General features: G+C 38.3%; 1 protein-coding gene across 2 annotated transcripts in view; it reads right to left on the bottom strand.

Moving 5' to 3' along the window:
• evi5l (ecotropic viral integration site 5 like) overlaps positions 1–22,997 on the bottom strand; it is a 46,457-nt gene that overhangs the window by 17,109 nt on the left and 6,351 nt on the right. The window contains exons 2-12 of one of the 2 annotated variants that reach the window (XM_008414323.3): positions 17,034–17,408; positions 12,820–13,009; positions 10,933–11,157; positions 7,454–7,528; positions 5,673–5,798; positions 5,384–5,527; positions 4,859–4,948; positions 3,223–3,320; positions 2,932–2,992; positions 2,245–2,298; positions 1,796–1,828 (exon numbers count right to left, since the gene is read on the bottom strand). In XM_008414323.3, the coding sequence (XP_008412545.2) occupies positions 1,796–1,828; positions 2,245–2,298; positions 2,932–2,992; positions 3,223–3,320; positions 4,859–4,948; positions 5,384–5,527; positions 5,673–5,798; positions 7,454–7,528; positions 10,933–11,157; positions 12,820–13,009; positions 17,034–17,269 (1,332 nt within the window). In that variant the 5' untranslated portion in view covers positions 17,270–17,408. The remainder of the gene's footprint in view (positions 1–1,795; positions 1,829–2,244; positions 2,299–2,931; positions 2,993–3,222; positions 3,321–4,858; positions 4,949–5,383; positions 5,528–5,672; positions 5,799–7,453; positions 7,529–10,932; positions 11,158–12,819; positions 13,010–17,033; positions 17,409–22,997) is intronic. The other variant, XM_008414333.3, reaches the window with a different exon arrangement.

The following is a 22,997-nucleotide window of genomic DNA, read 5'->3' as shown; positions in this document are numbered from 1 at the left end:
CAAAGTTGGTTTTGCCAGTTTATTCATGACTTCTACTTGTTCGAGACGAACTAATTTGTCTGTGAACGTAACACCTGGTTGGGGCTCAAAGACGGCGGTGTTTACAAGCTTGAAACTGCTAGCTTAGAAACCGACCCGTACTTCCTCCCTACGTGTTGATAAAATTACAGACTTTGCCTGAATTCACACCACATTATTTATATCATTAAGTCATAAACAGCGGTTCCCCTTAAACCGGAGCAGCTTTAAATACGTACAGAAGACGAGATGCTAACCAGTTTTTTCCGTACATGCTAGGCTACATGATGGTGGGGCTGTTTCCATGGTTACTGACAGTTATGTGCGTACCTTCTTGCGATATTTGATGCGTTTCTAATGATACTTAAGTATATGAACATTAATCTTCTTACTTTGTGAAAAGTGTTCGCTGGAAATCCGCGGTTACACTGAGGTATGCCAGCCATTAGGATTGACGGCTGGCATCCGTCGCTGCCGCATCTTTCCTCTTTAAAAGTTATACAATAAAACAAGTTTGGTTTGTTTCCTTTTTGCAACCGACTGCGCAGCGCCTTGTGACCATTTTTACTGCGAAGTTAACCAAAGAACAGCGATATTAGGCTAAAAGATGCAGATTTTATGATTGATTTGACGTCCATCATGACGGAGATTGAAAGAGAGTGACGTCACGCACAAAGGGTCAATAGTTCAAGCACAAAACTATAGCCTATATCTTGCTGGTTTAACTTTGCTCAGAAAGCGGCATGCCTGGGACTTTAAAGCAGAAATCAACTGACCTCTTATATTTTGCTAAAAAGTTACTTATAAGCTAGATTTTTTTATTTAAGTGTGCTAAAATATTGCACTATAAACTAAACAAAGATACTCCACCTTATTTTCACACCTGAAGCTGCAACTCACCCCAGCTTACCCATTCTCTTTTGCAATCCTCTTCGGTCAGACTGCATGGTGACTCTTCTTGAACATCAATTTTCAAGTCTTGCCACAGATTCTGAATTAAATTCAGGTCTAGACTGTGACTGAACCATTGTAAAACATTAAATTGTTTTTATCTAAACTATCCCACGGCGGTTCTGGGTGCCCATTTAGGGTCATTATTCTGCAGGAAGGTAAACTTTTAGCACCAGCATTCCAGTATTATGTGAGTTCACGGTCATGTGTACACCTAAAAGTTTCATTTTGGTCTCATATGATGAGAAGATTTTCACCGCTTGTTTTCCGTAATCCGTTTATTTCACTGTATAGCGTCTTCTTTCAAACAATGTTATATTTGTACTGGAATTGGACTGAGAAATGTTGACTCTTACACTTTTCACTCACTCAGCTTGCTGCCTCTTTCAGTCTTTGAGGCTTTCACAGAACGGCTGGATTTATGCCAATATTACATTACAAGCATCTGATGGCAAGTGGATTTTAGACTGAATCCATATGAATAAATACATTTGTAATGGATGTACTGTTCTCCTTCTATTTTGTAGTAACATGATACTTTGTGTTTAGCATTAAATCCTGATAAAAATACATTTACATCTATAATAGAAATAAGCAATTTTAACACTGGCATGCCACATGCAAGGATTATGATCTATAAAATAATTCCATCATGCATTCAGAGACCAGACAATATCGTGGGCTGAAAAGGTAGACAGCATATCATTTATGTTCATGCATTCTGGTCAGGTTAATGGAAAACTACTGCAGTGAGGCTGAGAGGGAAGGTGTGAGTAAGGCAGAGGTTAGCCAGAGGTCTGTGGGCAAGTGGTGCACAGTACTCTACCTGTATCAGTCTGTCTGCCAGAGCGGCACTCTCCTACAGCGAAACCATGGAGAGGAACAAGAGGGTGAAAAAAAGTGATGGAGATGGTGAAATAATAAAAAAAAAGAGTGGGAAACCATGGAAGATAAACCACAAAAAAGGAAACAAATGTAGAGAAGTGAAGAGAGAAGTGAAGAAATGTTTGTGAGCAAGAGAAGCAGCAGCATCAAGTTAATTCTAAGAAAACGTTTTTCACAGAAGACGAGGACTTCGGTTTTCACCGGCTGAACAATCACACACACTCACACAAAGACAGGTGAAAGAAACCCCAAAACAAAAAGCGTGAATTTAAACCCACAGTATTACAGTTTCTAATTCCAGTGCTGAGTAAAACTCCCAGACTGGCCTGATGTGGCAGTTCAGCTTCAGCAGAGCTGCTGATTTAAATCAACAGGCAGCTGCTCTCTTACCTTCTCTAGTGTTTCAATCCTCTGCTTCAGCAGCCTGTTTTCTGTGCGTAATCTCTGAACAAACAAAATAAGCAAATGTAAATAAGCACTTATAGAATATGTCAGATTTTCGGCAGCTTGGCAAGGCAGCTTTATTTATACATGGCACCTCTCAGGCAAAGGCAACTCAAAATGCTGGTACGTAAAGATAAAACTAACAATAGTTTAAACTAGGGCTGTAATGATTCCTTGAGTGATTCAAGTATCTCGATTATTAAAATTCCTCGAGGAAAATTACCTGCCTCAAAGCTTTGATAACTTATGTTTTATTATTTAGCGCACCGGGTGATTATTTATGTTACGCAGCGCTCTCACTTCCACCAGTTGTTGACAAACGCCAACAACGTCCAATTTTCAAGTTCAGGCCAGGGTGTATAGGGGTATTTCACTTATTTATGATAATGTCCGGGTTTTTATCGTGTTTCATTTTAAGGATGTTTTAAGCATCCTTAAATTGTCTGGCGCAATGCCTGGAGTACGGCAGCCTTTCTCCTCCCGGAGATGATTATTTACAACAGCCCTAGTTTAAACTATAGACTATTATAGTTTTTCAAACAGTAATAATAGTTAAAAATAAGAAGATAGTGATTGTAGTAATAATAATAAAAATGGGTTTTCTATAAGCATAAATATGTAAATTACACAAACCTTTATCTCAATCTGCTCCTCCATTTCTTTGTTCTTAATTGTGGTGTATTCTTTCTCAAGTCTGAAAAAAATAAGACATCTAAAATTATCATTTTTTAAATGTTCCCAATAACTGAATTTTTAAATCAAGTTTCCTTTTACATTACGATGCACTAAAAGAAACCATGAATCATAGGAGACCATCTCTCCTAATTTAGTGTGGCGGATGCGTGTCTGCTTCTGTGGAACAGCCTAAGTGTTGCATAAGGCTCACTCAGCCTCCGGTTTCAGCAGAGTAAAGAGGCGTCTTACTTCTTCATCCTCTTGGGGTTGTATTTGACCTGGTAGGCCCTGAGGATGAGTTTGTCGGGGCAGCTGTCAAACTGATGGGGGATCACCTTCTGGAAATGCTGAGAGGAAAACACAAGACGAAGACGCTCGTTAATATCGAACGTCTACAAAGCAGACATGGAGCGGCAGCTCTTATTGAGAATATTGTTACCATGTGACCCTAAACCGTGATATTGAAATGCCACTGTAAAGCCAAATGTTCGAGCTGCTATCAGTACGTGAAGTTGTCTGATCAAGTGAGTGTAAACTGTTATTTTTAACCCAGGATGTGAGGGTGGATGCTCACAAAAATCCCTCCATGTTTTTTCTCTTGTTTGTGTTGAGGTTACAGCAGGTCTTAACGCTCAATTCAGGTCTTGTGCTGAAATTGAATTATTTTGCATCGTCATTCATACCACTAATAGAACGTGGCCCCAGTGAGATTTCTGTGTGACCGGTTTACGTCCCCAAAGCGACTTGCGTGTGCAGAAGAAGAATGTTTAAATCACACAGCAGCACAACTTTTACAGAAGCATTTTCATCACTCTAGTTGTCAATATCTGGTCTCTCTTGCACTTTTCTCTGATTTTGGCTACATGGCTACCTCAGAAATACACAAGCACAAACGCTGGAACAAATGAACTGGTCAAAACTGGGCTAGGATACTCTACCCTGATTATGGATACTTAAAAATACTGTGGAGATTTACTCTATTTGTCAAAAAAAAAAAAAAAAAAGGGGGGGGATTTTTAGTTTTCCCTGCAAACTGTAAAAATGTAATCTGGTAAAATGAACATTTCTATCATCTTGTGTTTTCAGCTCAATGTTTTCTTGTGTTTTGTTACTAAAAGACAATATTATAAGTCATTTTAAAAGATCTAGCAGAAACACAGTCTGTGTCTTTGTTAAAAGTGATTATATAATCTATGTTTTCAAATTTTTAATGATGATACTGTTGTTGAGTGAAAGTGTCTATTTGTTAGTAACTAATGTAACCATGCTGCTGCCCCAGAGTTTTTATCCTGGTTAAATAAAGGTTGTTGATGATTAATTAAACATTTTTTGCGCAAATAAATATGCACTGATTTCACCGTGGCACATGTTTTCAGATAAATCAAAACAAAATAAAACAGAGCCACACACATAAATAAGTACATAAAGCCTATTAAATACTCTAAAAGCTGACAGGAATAGCTTTTACTTCTTTCCACAAGTTCTGTCTGCAAATAAAGATCAGCTGCAGACATATTTCACTTATTTGACCAGATTTTACCAGGCAACAGGGGTTTGTTTCTTTTTCCACGCGCACTTAAACAACTGCTGCCTCCTGACGATAACAGATATATAAAACAGGCTAAATGTGGTTTTAGACCACAAACTTAAACTGTAGAGTAAAACTAAAACACTGTCTGTTTCATTTTCTATGCAACACTGATAAAAATAGGCCCTAAACTGTACAAAGCTTCTTTTTTTTTTTTTTTATCAAAATAGATCTTAGCTGTGCTCAGGAAGCTCGCGTGCGGTGGGGAAATTGGGACATGGAGTGTTTTGTCTCATGGCTGAATCTGTACATGAAACTATTTTGTACAGAAAGTGGCACACAGCTGCAGATGCTTACCTGTGACATTCCCTCCATGTCGAGCTGAATGAGGTCGGTTTGGTTGTACTGCAGGATGGCCAGACCCACACGGAAGATAATCTCTAGGCCCTGGAAACCGTTCGTACATTTTATTATATATACACGTGTCATCTTGTGAACAAAATCTCCGGTAACACTTTATTTGAAGGGGTGTGCATAAGACTGACATGACACTGAAACATGACATAACATCTGCCATGAACATAAAGAAGTCTTTATGAATGTTTATGAAAGTTGTCATGAAGTGTCATTCGGTGAATAATGACACTTTTAATGCAAAGTTGCTCTAAAAGTTTCATTGAAAATCCTTTAAAAATGCCAACTTTGCATTAAAAGTGTCATTTACCGAATGACACTTTATGAATGTTTATTACAGTTGTCATCAAGACTTCTTTATGTTCATGACAGGTATCATGTTTATGACAGTGTCATGTCAGTCTTGTGCACAACCCTTCAAATAAAGTGTTACCAAATCTCCTGATACATCCACAGAATGCTCCCTACCTCATACATGAATATATCAAAGATGCGTGTGGCGACAGGTAGAGGGAGGAAGGTGAGGAAGAGGGTGAGGAACCAGGAAGAGGCGTACATGGATGTGTGGAAACTCTGTGAGCGGAAATGGACGTTCAGTTCTGGAAGCTGCTCCTGCAGAGACAAGCGGCATAAAATCGTAAACACAGCCAAACCTCTTAAAAGGAAGTGACTTTTAGAGATCAAAATACATGTTTTGCCTCCCCCTTGTGGTCAATTAAGACAGCACAACTCTTGCCCCGGTTTTTTGGGGGGTTACCTGTAGAAGGTATTCAAACTGGTAGATGCAGAGGCCAAGCTCGGCCATGCTGGGTTTGAACAGTTCCCTCAGACGGTACTCCTGCATCAGTCGCACAAAAACACAAAATGCCTCTTCCTCTGGCATCTGGGAGGAGGACAAAGAGTGAAGGAGTTACTTTATTGGTTGGAAGTCCAACAGGGCTTATTTTGGACAAAGTAAAGGATATACAGCCAAGTTTTTTATGGCTTTGAACTTTTTTCACAATAGAACCACAAATGTGAATTAATTTTACCAGGATTCTTTGTAATAGATGAAGACAAAGCAGTAAAAAATTCATAAGGTTTTCATATTTTTTGAACTGTAAAATCCTGAAAAGAGTAGTCTGTGCATCTTCTGAGCTCATCATACAAACTACTTTTCAGTCCATAGCTGGTGTCGTTAATGGCGTAAAGGAGAAAGGTTGTCATGATGACGTGCTTAAAGCGGAGTTTCAGAAAGAGCAGGAGCTTCTTAAAGAGACAGAGGCCCAATTTCAAGGCAATAAGTTACACAGTGAAATTTCTTTTGATATACACAGCAATTTTATTATATGTGCCTGAAAAATACATAATTCCACCCCTTTAATGCAGCAGTTACAACAGGAAGTCTCTATCAGTTCTTGAAACTAACATTTCTGTTTGCTTTTCTTTGCAAAACAGCTCAAACTCAGTCAGCAATTTTGAAATCATGCCACAGATTTTAGGTTTGGACTTTCTGACACTTGCTTCAATCTAAACCATTCCATTGTAGCTTTGGCTGAATGACTAGAGGTCAATGTTTGCAGGAAGGAGGCCAACCTATATTTTACAGGCCCGTGGAAGAACATGTGTAACATCAACTGGACGAGGCAACCCACAACAAATAAATATATCTAGATATTTTGAAGAAACTGGTTGCCTAAGGGTGAATGCGCAAAATGACATCATCGTTGCGTCCACCACAATTCCTGCCCATTTTCACGCCCACATAGAGGGGAACACACTGCCGATGGAGACGCACCCAAATTGGCTGCAACCAAACCAGACATTAACTGGCTAGACTGAGATTTAATGAAGAAGGAGCTTTACAAACATCTGAAACCTTCAGAGGACAGCTGGATTTTTACTGAGATTAAATGACACACAAGTGGATCTCCCATTGTGATTGAAAATCTCAGTTGGATTTTCCTGGTGAAATAAAGGCTAAATGAAAAATATGACGGATACAGTTTTGTAAACATGTTAAAAGACACAAGCACTTTGACATAGGCCTCTTAAAGTCGGTTTTCCAGACCAAATACTAAGCTCCCATTAGTTAAATCTTTTATTATAAACATTTATATTGATTCTTTTATTACTTATTTATTATTATTGGAGCCTTGCAATGAAATTTCTTTCAATCTGTACATTTTTAAATGTACAGTTGAATGACAATAAAATCTGTCTATGTCACATGTAGTTTTTATACATTTATTTTCATTAGTAAAACTGTATTAATGGTATTTTTGTATTGTTTGTTTCATGGTACTATTGATGCAACTTGGAATTTCCTAAATCCGATATTTATGACAATATTTAATGTGCAATGTCCAATCAATTCAATTGATTTCCATTCAAACTTAAGTACTTCCTTGTTGTTAGTCCATCACAAAAAGTCAACAAGATACTGTAACCTCAAGACGGCTGAGCAGAACTGAATGTGTAAACACATTTTACAGAATTTGCTTGAAATAAAATCCCTATTATGGATTATATCTTAGAAAAATGCTATTTAATTCATACCTGCATTAGCAGCAAGCCAACGATGAACGCACTGCCCTGGCAGTAACCCACCTCTCGGTCTACAAGGGAGTACGCCTGGGAATCAAACATACGTTACATTTATAATGTTATATGTTGGTACAAAAACAAAACCTTTGAGATCATAACAGAACAGTCACAGCCAGGGGAATGGGATTAGAGAGCGCCCAGACATCCGTCTTCATTTCCTGAGCAGCTCAGCTGTACGAGTAAACAGCAAGCTGGTTCCCATGGCGATTAACGGCACATTTCAGCACATGTGGCCTGTTTCCCCTTTATTTCAGAACAAAAGCAGATTAAGGGTAGAAAGTAGTAACAGCTAATCACATCATATTTTCATAGCAGCACCTTGTTATTAGTAGATGAAGCAGTTAATCACGTAAAAACAAAGTGGCAGGTTATTTATAATCCGTGAACAACCGTGTAATAATCTGTGTTTGTGAAGGGGAAAGGTAAAAAAAGTCAAATAAGGAGGATTGTTTCAATAAAACTAATTTGTCTTTTTATTATTATAAATATATATGAAATTACTCAGAATATTATAATTTCAAAGCTGATGTATGTTACAGTATGTGCAAATGGTATGTTCATAAGCATAAAGTGCACTGTAAAATATGTGACGTTGGTTTAACTTGAAAATGAAAGCCCTCCTGCTGCCTGGAAAATGCAATTTAAGTTGACAAGAAAGTTGTTTTGGTTTTAACTCAGAAATTAAAGTTCATGAAGTTGATTTAACAATGAGAGACAAGTTGTTAAAACATTGTTTTTTAAGTTCACTAATCTTAAATTGAGAGTTTTAACTTAATGCTGCAATTTAAACCAAATATTTATTTCACAATATGCAACAAAAAAAAACTGTCCTCACGGAGTTAAAGAGCCACATTTTTCTATTATTTTACCGACAATATCAAGTTAAAATAACTACTTATTTTACTTTAGAATAATTTAAATTTCTGTTTCAAATTGCATGAACAAAATTTCTGACCCGATAATGAATTTTATTAAATTCAGCTCAGAAACATTTAGTGTGATCAGGACTTTCTCCTCCAGCTTTAAAACAAACATTTTCCTTAATAAAACACCAGAGTCAGATCAATGTAACGCACTTCCATCTCAGGATACAGAAACATGCTGCTAAGCATTCTGGGAAATAGTTCCCACTCCTGTTTTTTTCTTCTTTCAGTTTTTTAAGTGCTAAACTTAAAAAAACTCTAGTTTATTAAACTCTTGGAGGTTTGACTAAATTAATAAAACTTCAAAACAACTTACTGCTGCAAGTTTATCTTTCACAAACTCACATTTAGGTTCAAAATCTAAAACTTTAAATTTATTATACTTAGAGTAGAAAATGGTTAACACAACTAAATGCATCTCAAATGTTTTACAGTGTATTGGTGTTTTCCAGCAGTTCAGAACTGGGAACCAAGGCTGGCAACATGCCGTCTAATTTCTTCAGATGATAAAATGTGTTACTAAAATGAGACAAAGTTCCCTGCAAATCTGGCCAATTTAATAGCCTAATTTCATCATTAATCATTTACAGTTTACAGAGGATAAAAAGTGAAGAATTATTGATCTTCTATGTGCTTAACTGGACTTATTGTTCACCTCTTATCCAAAAAATTTCTAGGATTTGGAATAAAGAAACTCAAACTACGGCCCGCGGGCCGCATCCGGCCCGCTTCCACATTTGGTCCGGCCCCCTGAACAATACCAGAGAACATTCAGATTTTTTTTCATATATTGTATTTTCCGGTTTATATGTGGATTTTTCTTCAACCACCAGGAGGCTCTTTAGCAGGAAGTGTGTCCTGTAAACTGTGGGTGTTTTGTTTTGTTGAACTTTTAGGGAACTGCTTGACTTTTATGTTATTTAATCAGTGCGGTTGATGAACGCAGATGAACGTCGCATTCCAGGTCGAATTCTTCGAAGCAATGTCTGTAAGTATACTTCAAAACGAGCCTTTACCTTAACATATGAGGAATTCATATGTTAAGGTTACTTTCCCTCAATGGATACCAGTCAGTCCCAGTGACTGTTTTACTAACGGTTTTTGCCCATGTGCTTTCTGGGTAAAAATCAATCGAGAAACTGATTGATTTTGAAACTCAGGGGGTCACGTCGAGAAACGCGACCCCCTGCCCCCCTCCTCTGATGAACAGTTTCAACCTTCAAACCACCCCCCTCAACAATTTCCGGCAGCGCAGGTGATAAACGTGCAACACTTTTTCTGTTACAAACTGACTCCGGCCCCCCACCAGAGAAGGGAAAAGTTACGTGGCCCTCAAAGGAAAAAGTTTGGGGACCACTGATCTAAAGTATCAGTCTTATAAATGTAGTTGTAACAATCACATTATCAGGCCTGTTGAGGTAACCAAGTCGTTATTTCACGACCCAAACATGTCTCAAGCTTTGCCAACATATAAGAGGTTTTGGTCACATATGCTGAAGTATGAAAAGCTGCAAAACAGCAACCGGGAAGAATAAAACGAAAGTCCACCTCCTCTGTTTAGTTTGATTTATTCATTTTTATTAAAATGTAGATTGTTTTTCTCATCCCTCCAGCAAAAGGAGTTAAGATAATTATTCATCCTGACTATAACAACAAACTTAATTAAATGAAGCATTTTTCATTCTTAAAAATAATTGAAGACAATTATTGTGTACAGTTCATCAATAAAATTTAATGACATGCAATGAAATTAAAGCTGTAAAATAGAATCTTTAATATTGGAAAGGCTTTGTTGTTACAGTATTGTTTGTGTTTGTAAAGTCTGACTGTCTGCATAGATTATGGACTTTAAACCAATTAGATTATTTACTGTTTTTTGGCTAAAAATCCATACAGTTTGATTGCTACTTTTGTTTTTGTTTTCCCCGCTGTGCCTGTATTACACTTTGTTTTTACTAAAGCAATAACAATATGCTCATCTGAAAGAAAATAAAACGTTTTTCCAATGCTGAGAATAAAATAAACAGAAAAACATTGAAAACTTCTGAAACATTAAATTAAAATTTATTCTGCAAAAAATCTGGGAAGTTGCTTCAACTTGTTTTTGGTGGAAAATAAGAAACCTTTGAGTTGACGTGAACAGAGTTTATTTAAAGCTTATTAGGGAACAAATGGTGGTCAGACAAAAATGTCAGATATATTGGAGTTTGTGCTGGTCAAACTGGTGCAACTGCTGTACAAAACCAGTTACATCTTGAGCACAAGAACGCCGTTACAACCACAAAAAGACTTAATTCATAGAGGGCTAGTCCTCAATGTGACGCCAAATGATGTTTGTCAAAAGAAATAAAGTAAATAAAGGATTTTACAGAGAGTTTGCAATCGATTTATGATGAATGTGGTTGAATTAAAATAACAAACATGGAGGGATAAATGTCTTGACATTTTTCTAAAAGTGAAACCCATCAAAGTGAAGTTCAGTCCCTGATGAGAAGCAGAAGCGCTCACCTTCATGACATTGAAGAGCACTTCCTGCCCCAGGCTGTCCTGGCCTTTGAAGAACTCGTGCTCCGGGTAGGTGCGGGCGATGTCCCGGCGGATCAGCTTCTCGCAGGGAGACGACATCTTCAGCAGCTCAGAGTACTGGTTCTTCACCGGCATGTCGGTGGCGTTGCCCAGCAGCTGCCAGACGATGGCACGGAAGTGATGGGGGATACCTTTCCTTATCAACTCCTGGAAAGCAAATGCATAAGTGAGACACTCATTCGATGCTAACTGAGTAAATACCCATCAAAGATTTAAAAGGGGACGCATGTGTACGATTCACATTTTGCATGTTTTTGCACTTTTTGTACAACTGCCTCTAGAAACAGCTGAGGCACTTAAAATAAGTTAATGTTTTTTGGCGTCTAGAAAATGAGTGGTTTCAAAAACCACCCGATTGTTAAGTCACATTCTACGGAAACTGTGCCGTTACCTAGCAACCGCAGCCCGTTACCTAGCAACCCCAGCAGTGCTCCATCAGGTTTGGTCAGCTGGTTTTACCGCTGACCAATGGCTGGTGGAAAAGACGGGTGTTTTGTTGTTGACTTGCCATCCAGACGCCATTTGTTGCATTCTTGTTAGTTGTGCAGGAAGCTCAACTAACAAGACTTGAGTTAACAAGCTCAACTTCTGCTTTTCAAAGATGTGCAGTTGTATATTTGAGCAAATGTTTGCAGCCATTTTCATGTGCGAGTGTACAACCCATGTGGTCAGAAGCAGCCATTTGGATTTTAAGTGATAGGCCGTAAAAGAGCTCATTCTGAAAGGAGCTCAAAATGGACAGAACTGACCAGATCTCATTATCCAGGAATGACTGTGTAAAAAAAATGCAATAAACATGATTTGCATGGCTCATAGACCAAAACTAACCTGTTGAAGGAAATCCGCCTTTAAAGTAAACTTTAAGAAGCCAACAAAAAGAACAGCACTTACAAAAAAATCTAACCAGAATAAGTTACTAAATGCACTCTTTTCTAGGTTTATTTTTTTTCCTTGACTTTTTCAATCTCCCATGTTGCTGACAATACGTTTTCCTCTCGTCTCACATCCATCTTTTCTTCCCACGGGTAAATTTGGTTTATGTGACAGAGGACGCAGAGGGGAATGCGACACAGAGGATGGACAGGAAGGACTGCTGGCTGTGCAAGCCTTTTGCAAAACAGAGGTCATGACAAATAACTCCAACAAACATTTTCCAGACACGCCAGTGCCCAAAATCATAAAACAAACCGCAGTGATATTACAACTAAGAAAGAGCTGGATGAAATATTTGGTTCCCCCCAGATAATTTTGACAAATAAAGACCAAATGTTCCCAAATCAACAGGATTTGTTATCCATGATGAGGGGAATAAACACAGTGCTGATGCTATTGTTGAGTATTTGACACATTTTCTAAAGACAAAAGAGAACCGATAACACTAAAATCTGACACCATTTTCAGTGTTTTCTTCTGATGTTTTCACGTCAGTTTCTTTAGTTGTTCTTTTGCAAGGCTTTTTTCTTAATTGGTTTGACATAAACCAATTAAGAAAAGGTGTGGTTCGCCTTCAGCTGGTGAAAGTGAACCACACCAGCTGAAAATGTAATGCATGTTCTCATTTTAGGGTTTATGTGTTCAGGAAGGGCAGCTGATGCATCATCTAAGAGGTTAATGCTAGTCTGGGTTTGTTTCACTAATCTATTCAGTTGCTAACATCTAGATCTTCATTTCATTTCCTCCTGAATGTTTGTGCGACTCCCACCAGTTCCAGATTTTTAATAAACCTTTTAAAACCTCTTTTGTGTTTGGCTCAATTATCCAAACTCTATAATGTACATTTTTTAAATCTAAAGCCTACGTGTACCTCACCTTCAGAAGCTTGTCCTTCTTGCGTCTCCACTCCTCCCACTCGTTAACAATTCGGCCCCATAAGATCCAGGTATCTTCCTCCAAGTGCGACAGGTTGGAGGAGGCAGAGGAGCTGGACACCAACGAGGAGCCGCTGTTGCGCCGCGAGCCGCTCATGGATCGCATCGACTTAGAATCAGCCTCCAGCAACCTGCATGCAATCAGTTCATGAGCTTTAGGATAACGTCCATCAGCAAGTTTGTCTTATTGAAGATGCTAGAGAATATTGACATAAGTAAGCAAGAACAAAGCAGAAAAAAAGCACAAACAGTCATTGAAATATCTTATTTTTTGCTAGAGATTTGAGAGTTTTAATGCCTTTTCAGTGTAACATTTTTGACTTTCCTCTGTTTTTTTACTTTATGCTTTCCCCAAAGGTTTGCCCTGAATCCTCTCCAGCGACGATTCCCTGCATGCCTTGAGCCTCCGTCTCTTTTGCGTTGTTAAATACCTGCAGCCCTATTTTCCACTAGATTAGGAATTTAATAAAAGGAGTCTGGAAGTGAACGCCCCGTTTCTTTACGGTGTAACATGTATGATCTGTGTTGTTTCTCCAAAACCTCAGTCGTGTAGCCATGGTTGAATAAGATTAGCTTTTTTCTTTGATCGTCTTCAGAAATGTTTCATTGAGTTTAAACTGCAGAAAGCTCATCATTATGGCGTCTCGGCTTATAGGTCAGAGATATACGCTGGATTTGGAGACATATTCTTCAGTAATAATCCGCTCAATCAGTAGTTTTTCCAAAAAGGTTATCCCCAAGTTGCCCTCCATGTCCTCTAGGACTTCAAATGTTTCTTCTGGAACCAGTCCAATCAAAGTCCAGTTCATTTTATTTAGAAAGCACATAAAACTAAATGTTTACCCAAACTGCTGTTCAGTAGGAACAGATAAAACCGAGACAATAATAAAGTAAAAACATTAAAAACAGAACAAGACGTACTAAAAAGACTACAGATATTATAAAAAGTATGTTTTTAAGAAGGACTTAAATAGCAACAGAAGACTATTGGCTCATATTAATGGGAACTTGTTCCACAATTTTGATCTTTCAACATATTTTTTTGACTTTTTTGACACAAATGCACTGTTCTACTTCAGCAAGAGCTTTTGCTACATCATGCAAATCCTTTTTCATATCACCTTTCAAATCAAATTAAAGGTGATTGAGTGAATATCCCTTTAGGCCCTGACATTTTCATAGGAAAGTTGGTCATAAGGTTCTGAAAGGGCTCTTTTTTTCTTGTAATTATACTGTTTATAGAGGTCTGCCGATCGATTGGCCACCGATCATAATCGGCCAATTCCCATGAAAAAGTGCATGATCGGTGATCGGCGATCATTGTCTCTTGTTGCCGATACCGATCACCTGCATCTCATTTCGTAGCCTGTCTGTGCAGCTGGTCTCCTCTTTCCTTCACTCTGCGCAAACGCGCAGCAACAAATCCTAAGCGATGTGGAACTATAACGCACTGAGTGAATGGGGACGTTTGCGTGTTGCAGCGGAAAATTGAAGCACGTCAAAATGCATCAACACAAGAAGCTAATATGACATAAAAACAATGCCATACTTGACGGAGTTTGGCTACATCGAGGCTCACTGCAGTAAAAAAGACATATGGAGGATCAGATAGCAGGTAAAGCAGCGCACAGCTACAAACACTCACCCGGATTAGCATGACGGTCAGAAAGCTAAACAAATAACCCGCAAAATTATTTAAGTCTTCGAGCTGCGATGTAAGACGCTGGTTCTGCTCTCGCTGTTGAACCGCTGCTACGCGCTACAGGTAGTAATATTTCAGACGGAGCGCCGCTTCTGCTCCACCTGGTAGTGACTCTCACACCGAACCTCTGCTTAAAGCTGCAGCATCTAACCTAAAAAAATACATTTTACATACGTTTTAAAACTTTCGCTGTCCTAACATGAGACATAATCTCTAAAAAAAAAATAATCGATCTCCTTTATGCTCTGCATAATTACTCTACTCAGTCAGAAACAGCCACTCAGAACTAGCAGTAATCATCTAGCCGTCATGCTATCAGGAAGTTTTCATTCAGTAACTCTGGATTGTTTATTGTAATGGATCCTGTATTTGCCTTTGAATGTTAAGTTTTATACTTGAATCTTTTTGGCAATGTTGAGAAGTTTTATTTTGGCTCTTTGCATTATTTAGCCTCTTCAGTCTGTTAAAGATAGTATTATTGATAGCAGTACAATTTGCAGAATGCCTGTTTTGTTATTTTCTTGGAAAAAGTTATTAAAAACAAGTTTTTGTCTAAATTAAGGTGAATTCATGGTTACTTTTTCCACATAATGTAACCGGTAGTGTTTATGATAAAAAATAATAATAATTATGTGATCGGTATCGGTCATTGGCCCTCATGGGTGATCGGTATCAGTATCGGCAGGAAAAAACCTGATCGGCACATCTCTAACTGTTTATATTTGTTTTGTTTTTTTTTTTTAACTTTACTGTCCTCTCAGATTCCCATGGCACATTCCTCAATGTTAAATCCCTGGGTTTTATTCATAAAGGCAACCAAATAAGAGGCTAACCCTCATGGCTACACCCTGCAGCATAAATTCAAGTATATTTTATTGAGGAGACCAACACAAAGTACTTCCTTGTTAACAAATTAATCTGGGAAGTATGGTATCCATTTCTATTTGACCGCAGAGAGTAATTATTTTAAACTTTTGAGGTATGTCTCCATCAGCTTGACACTAGAGAGACTAGAAAGTAAAAATGTTGCAGTTCCTTTTAATAGATTCTCAATTGCATTAAGGTCTGTACTTTGACTGGGCCGTTCTAATACGCAATTATTTTTTTAATCTAAACTGTAGCGCTGCCTGAATGTTTAGAGATGTTGTCCTGTTGGAAGGTGGAACTCTGCTCTTATTTCAAGTCTTCAGCAGCATCAATCATCATAATGCTGCCATGCCATGTTTCAGTTTGCATATTCAGAGTGGTGAAGTGTTGGTGTTTTGAATGCTGGCTCAAAAAGTTCAGTTTTGATCTTATTTCTATCTCAACAGGTGTGAATACTTATGCAAAGGACTATAGTCATACTGCACTGCTGCAGACTTAAATAAAGGCTAATCTGAGTATAAATTCAGTGCCACATTTAATGCAAGTTAAATAGCCATTTGTTGCAGCTGCTGCAATTAAAGCTGGCAGAGTCCAGAGCCAGTCAGTATATATGGGGCTGTTATTGTGACTCAGCAACATGACCTTTAATACCATCACCTTCCAGTAACACGGCTCTGGAAAAACGAAGAGCTCACTGCACTGAACCACTGAAACCTCCTGGTTACTCCACCAAATGCTGATTTCTGAACTCTTCCCGAGTTAAAACATTAGTGTTGCCGTTTCTAAATTAATGTGTACTTTTATTTGCATTATTTGAGGTCTGAAAGCACTGCATCTTTTTCGTTATTTTGACCATTTCTCATTTTCTATAAATAAATACTAAATGGAATTTCAGAGACATGTCAGTAGTTCATAGAATAAAAGAACATTTTACTCACATAAACCTATAAAGAGTAAAATCAGAGAAACTGATCCTTTTAAGTGGTCTCTTCATTTTTTCCAGTGCTGTATGGTTCATTTCTGGTACCGATGCATCTCCCTGTAATTCCTTTTCTGGTTTTATACAAACCAAGTGATCTGATTCTACATAACATTGCAAAAACAATTTTAACAAGAATTTTCGACTAGTTTCTAGTGCAAATATATTAATACTCTAGAAATAAGACAAAACTAGCCTCTGAGTAGCTTCACAGCAACATATAGGAGCATATTTTAAGTTGATAATTCCTTAATATTGATAAAAAGTATAATATTAATTAATTACCGACTTGAATAAAGCTCCTACATCTTGCTAAAAAGTTAACTTTTAAGTTAATTTTGTCTTATTTTAAGTCATTGTGCTTAAAAACAAAAAGGAAAAATACTTGGTAAGACTTTCTTGCAGTGTACATATGACTCTCAAACTGTATTAGAAACAGAAAACAGAACTGTGTCAACAGGGAAGTATTTTGTTCTTCAGTTTGAAAATTAAACAAACTCCATTGTTTGATCTCTTGCAGTGATCATTACAAATTAACTTCCAGTCCACAATCAGACAGGAACTTCATTCTATACATGTGAATTTAAGTTGTTAGCTCAGCCTTTACCTGTTCTGCTCCTCCAGTTTGGCCAGCAGCTCCAGTTCATCTGGACTCAGATTCTCAGAGTCCGCAGGAGAGGCTGCGGGCGCCGACAGCACTGCATCATGGGAGGAAGAGTCTGGGCTGAGCACTGGGCTGCCTGTTGATGGGGGGTCCGCGTCCAAACCAGGAGGAGACGAGGGGCACTCCAGCTGGACGCCAGCGGAGCTCTCCCTTTCTGGGCTGCTGCTGGGGATGGACATGGTGCTGAGGATGGAGTGTGAGCAGCGACACAGTGTGGGTGCAGTAAGGGGGTCTCTGGCGCTGGTCTCCCTCCTCACTGAGCCTGGCTGTCGCCTGATTGGGCGGCTGGAGGGCCAATCTGATCAGAAATCCTTAAACCTGTCACGGAGACAGAAAAAAAAACAAAAAAACTCAACGTACAAACAGATATTTAACATGACAGGTAATGACGTACAACGATATTTTATCAGAGATGTCATTATTTTCTGCTTTTTAATTAATAACCATTTCTTTAAAAATGAGCATAATAATCTTGAAATGAGACAAGAAATACCAAGAATGTTTCATTCACTTCACTGTCCTCAAAATAGGGAAAAATCACCAAAGCTCACATCTTGCTATGCAAAGATGTGATTTTTAAAATGATCTAAATATCAACATTACATTTAGAACTGAAACAATTAATGAGATTAATTTAGTAATTGATTAATTGTTCACTAGAGTATACAGACCCAAAAGTGGGCATTGGCTGAAAGAACAACATTTTCAGAACAAAACTTTACTCTCTCTATGTGTTTATATATATATACACACTGCTCAAAAAAATAAAGGGAACACTTAAACAACACAATATAACTCCAAGTAAATCAAACTTCTGTGAAATCAAACTGTCCACTTAGGAAGCAACACTGATTGACCCGACGAGGGTCCCCATTGTCAATCAGTGTTGCTTCCTAAGTGGACAGTTTGATTTCACAGAAGTTTGATTTACTTGGAGTTATATTGTGTTGTTTAAGTGTTCCCTTTATTTTTTTGAGCAGTGTATATATACACACACACACACACACACACACACACACACACACACATAAAATTCGTAATTAAGACAAAAAACCTTTGTCTGTAATTATGTTTGATTCTGAACTGATCAAGTGGCAGTTTTAGTCTCATCTGGTTCAAATTCTGTAAACTCCTATTAAGCACCTTTTGCTATCAATCAGTTAATCCACAAAATAATCAACAGATCAGCCCTAAACTTTATTGATATAAAGTCAAGCAGAAATGCATCCTTTGCTACAAATGATTCAATGTTCACTAAGAGAATGTTATTTTAATTTAAAAAAAAGGCTAAATGAAACATCTGTTGAATGTGGCAATTTCTTTATCCAATTAATTGACTCACAGTAATTGTTACATTATGTAACATTACATGTAGAAACGACTTTCTTCTCCAAAATAACACAAAATGAATGAATAAATGTAAAAAAACAAAAACGCAACATGTATATACTCCTTTTTTTTGCCTTTTGCTAACCTATCATGTTGCAGATTATCTAGTACTGCAATTTCCATACAAGCTGAATGAGGAACAGAAATAGTTGATCTGCAGAAAAATGTTTCTCTAAAGATGTAGATGATTTTGATGCAGCACAACTTCGACACAAATACAGGCCAGTTAAAGTCAGCTAATCCAAAAATGGTGAGATTGTCATGAGTTGGGGTTTGAAGTGGTGAGGATGGACACAGCAGGACGCAGGTATGGAGGAGAATGATGGTTTAATGGCAAATCAGCAGAGCACAAGAAATCCAGACAGCATAGGTTAGCAAAAGCAAAGCTTTGACACTGGTAGCATCTGGTGAGGAGTCACAAAAGCACGACAACAGTAAGACAAGGATCTGACAGAACAAGAGACACAGGTGGGTATAAATACGCAGGGAAGGTAATCAAGGGAAACGAGGGACAATCAAGGGGTAGACAGGAGACTCAATTAACTTAAAATGACATAGAAACTTAACACCGAGAAAAACCCCCAAAACTTTACAAAGATAGATGCCTCATCAAACTGTCTTTTTATTAGAAAACTTCAAGAGTGCAACAGAGACCTGACGCCGGCAACAAGACTGAAGGAAATCCTCTTAATCTCACATAAAGTACAAAACTCAATAAGGTACAGCAGATACACAGCATGTAGGAGAGGCAAGGCGAGGACAGGAGCGTAATAACTATCCGAGGACTGCATGGGAAAGACACAATGATTACATTCATCCACTGCAACCAGCCTGAACAAAACAACCATTAACGATTCAATAAAACCAGCTGTGTTTGTAAAAAGAGCCTCTTTTAAAGGGAATCACAAACACCATCATTTAGGTAGAACCATAATCTACCAATATAAACTAAATCAGGTTACAGCCAATAAAGACTGCCTGTTAAAAAGCACATTGAGTTTTCGTCATAAAATTGCGACAGCTGGGGAACCTCAGGCATTCTGTCCCCATCCTGTTGATCACAAGTTCGCCAACCGACTGTAGGAAGTAAGATGAAAAACGCAACGCTGAACTTTAGACACCAGCAGATGCTAGTCTCTGTTTTTGAGGGTGGATACAAAGGAATAAAAGGATCATTCTGAAGTACCGACTTCAGGAAATGTTGCTGGCTGCTTATTTTAACATTTTTTAATCTCATGTACAAGTCTCAGCTTCTGATTTCCACTTTAGACAGTTACTGTAGGCAGTGTGAGACTTTAAGGCGGATTAAAATGCAGACATGCACCAAGCCATGCGCCGACAGTCAAGATTTTTTTATGGCATGTAAAGTGTAAAAATAGCTGATTCTAATTATACTTTCTGAAAAGTGAACGGACCATTTCTAAGACCTACCAAGCTCATTCAGACTAAGAGAGAGAGTTATACTTAAGCAGATAACAGGAAGCTGAACATATCAACAGGAAGTTGGAGTATTTAATCCTTATAAAGAGTACACTTCTGTCTGTTACAGATGATGTTTGATTGGGAAATCTTAATGGATAAATGGAGTAAGACAGGAAATGCACACTTAGACTGATTCAGTCATGAAGTCAACAGTATTAGTTAATCATTGTAAATGCTAGTGTAAGACGTTAATCACAGCTCAAATATAAACTACCGTATTTTCCGGACAATAGAGCGCATCTACAAAAAAAAAAAAAAAACTGGAAACGTACATATATGAGCCGCTGATATCTCCGCCACTCTCGGTTTTTCACAATAAATCTGCTGGATTTGTTAAAGACGCAGCCCTCCGTCTCCGTCGAACCACGGATTTGTTCACGCCGAGCTTCCGATCTGATCGATAACCTTCAACTTAAACGCTGCATCCTATGAACTTCTTCGTCTGGTTTCCATAATGAGTTTGAAAACATTTCTCCGTCGTGCCTGCTGCTAGCATGTGCTTGTTCTAAATGAAAATTAGCGCGTTCTTTGATGTCCAATTCTTTGAGTTCCAATGATTAGCTTCCTGCTAAAGCGCCCCCTGGTGGTTGAAGAAAAATCCACAGAAAAACCGCTCGGGGCTATAAGCCTCATGGTTCAAAGCGTGGGGGGAAAGTAGTGGCTTATAGTCCAGAAAATACAATAATCATTTATGAAAAATTATAAAATCCTGTTTCCCAGCAGAGCTGTGTAACGCCCACTGCTCTCTCTTTCTCACACAGGGTGTTGCAGTTGGTGAGAACATAAATAATAAATGACCATATACGCTGCTTAAGGCCCTTTTACAGTTAGAATAAATTAAGAATGTCAGTCTACACAACAGCAAGTCACAGCCACATTGTTTTCAATAATTAAATATTTATTTATTTTGAATGAACCTTGCAGAAAATATCCAGATCTTGAAAAACATTCCCTTCTTTTCAGGTAAACCTCGATGCAGGATGTCTGGTTGTATGATTACTGTGGGTTTCTCCAGCCTCAGGCAGTGACTACTGGAAGGCTGACAAACAGCTGATGCCTGGATCCCTTCACAACATTGGCAAAAACATATTGATTAGGCTTTTCCAGCCTTGAATCCCATGAAGATCTTGTTATGACAGAAACAATAAAGATCTAGATAATTCAAGGAACACGTACAAATCTGAGCAGGACTCAGTTTCCAAAGAGACCCAATCTGTACGGTGTGCGCATGTCTTCCCTTCAGGGCCATCTTTCCTTTTTTTGTTTAAATCTGAAGCTGCTAACCTTGCTGTGGTTCAGATTCATGATCTCATGTTGGACTAGTCACACTGTCCCGGCATTCAGCTGCTCTACTATCCTTGTGACTGCTGCGGCTCCATGCTGCTCAAAGAGCACCATTGTAAAGGAGGGAGGTGTTTTTCTATTACTGCAGCTCAGTGATCTCTGCCTTCCACCCACATTTAACATACAAATGGTGTGATTGACTAAATACTACATAAAGCATGCATATTAGAGATGTGCCGATCAGGTTTTTTCCTGCCGATTCCGATCACCCATGAGGGCCGATCACTGATACCGATCACATAATTATTATTTTTTAAATCATAAGCACTACCGGTTACATTATGTGGAAAAAGGAACCATGAATTCACCTTAATTTAGACAAAAACTTGTTTTTAATAACTTTTTCCAAGAAGAAAACAAAACAGGCATTCTGCAAATTGTACTGCTATTGGTAATACCATCTTTAACAGACTGATAACATATGAAGGCTCTGAAGAGGCTAAATAATGCAAAGAGCCAAAATAAAACCCCTCAACATTGCCACAAAATTTAAGTATAAAACTTAACATTCAAAGGCAAATACAGGATCCAATACAATAAACAATCCAGAGTTACTGAATGAAAACTTCTTGATAGGATGGCGGCTAGCTGATTACTGCTAGCTCTGAGTGGCCGTTTCTGACTGAGCGGAGTAATTATGCAGAACAGGGAGGAGATCGATTATTTTTTTAGAGATTATCTGTCTCATGTTAGGACAGCGAAAGTTTTAATACGCATGTAAAATGTGTTTTTTTAGGTTAGATGCTGCAGCTTTAAGCAGAGGTTCGGTGTGAGAGTCACTACCAGGTGGAGCAGAAGCGGCGCTCCGTCTGTGAAATATTACTACCTGTAGAGCGTAGCAGCGGATCAACAGCGAGAGCAGAACCAGCGTCTTACATCGCAGCTCGAAGACTTAAATAATTTTGCGGGTTATTTGTTTAGCTTTCTGACCGTCATGCTAATCCGGGTGAGTGTTTGTAGCTGTGCGCTGCTTTACCTGCTATCTGATCCTCCATATGTCTTTTTTACTGCAGTGAGCCTCGATGTAGCCAAACTCCGTCACTTGTTTTTATGCCATATTAGCTTCGTTGTGTTGATGCATTTTGACGTGCTTCAATTTTCCGCCGCAACACGCAAACTTCCCCATTTACTCAGTGCGTTATAGTTCCACATCTTTTAGGATTTGTTGCTGCGAGTTTGCGCAGAGTGAAGGAAAGAGGAGACCAGCTGGCAGGCTGCGAAATGAGATGCAGGTGATCGGTATCGGCAACAAGAGACCGTGATCGGCGATCACCGATCATTCACTTTTTCACGGAAATCGGCCGATTATGATTGGTGGCCGATCGATCGGCACACCTCTAATGCATACATATATCATATGCATGCATAAAAGAGTAAAATGGTCCAAAGACAAATGTAGCAAAAAGCTTAACATGTTTCCGACTGAGATGGAAAGTAGCTTCGTCAAAGAGCAGTTCCTTCCTTCCACATGAAAATTTTATGGGTAAGGGAGAAAAAAAAACATATATAATATGTAATAGAAACACTCTTTTGTTGCTAATGCACAGACTTGGACCAGTTTTTTTTTATATTACTGATGAAGACCTTCAAAAATAATCCATATTTTAATCGTAGAAGGATAATTTTATACTGAAACATGTCTAAAAAACAACCTGTAATTTGACTGTATTTTATAAAAGGGAGAAAACAAAA

This window comes from Poecilia reticulata, chromosome 1, assembly GCF_904066995.2.
Source record: "Poecilia reticulata chromosome 1, P_reticulata-male-v2, whole genome shotgun sequence".
Taxonomy (NCBI): Eukaryota; Metazoa; Chordata; class Actinopteri; order Cyprinodontiformes; family Poeciliidae; genus Poecilia; species Poecilia reticulata.
The sequence above is the reverse complement of the archived record's forward strand: the minus strand, read 5'-3'. Positions and strand labels throughout refer to the sequence as shown.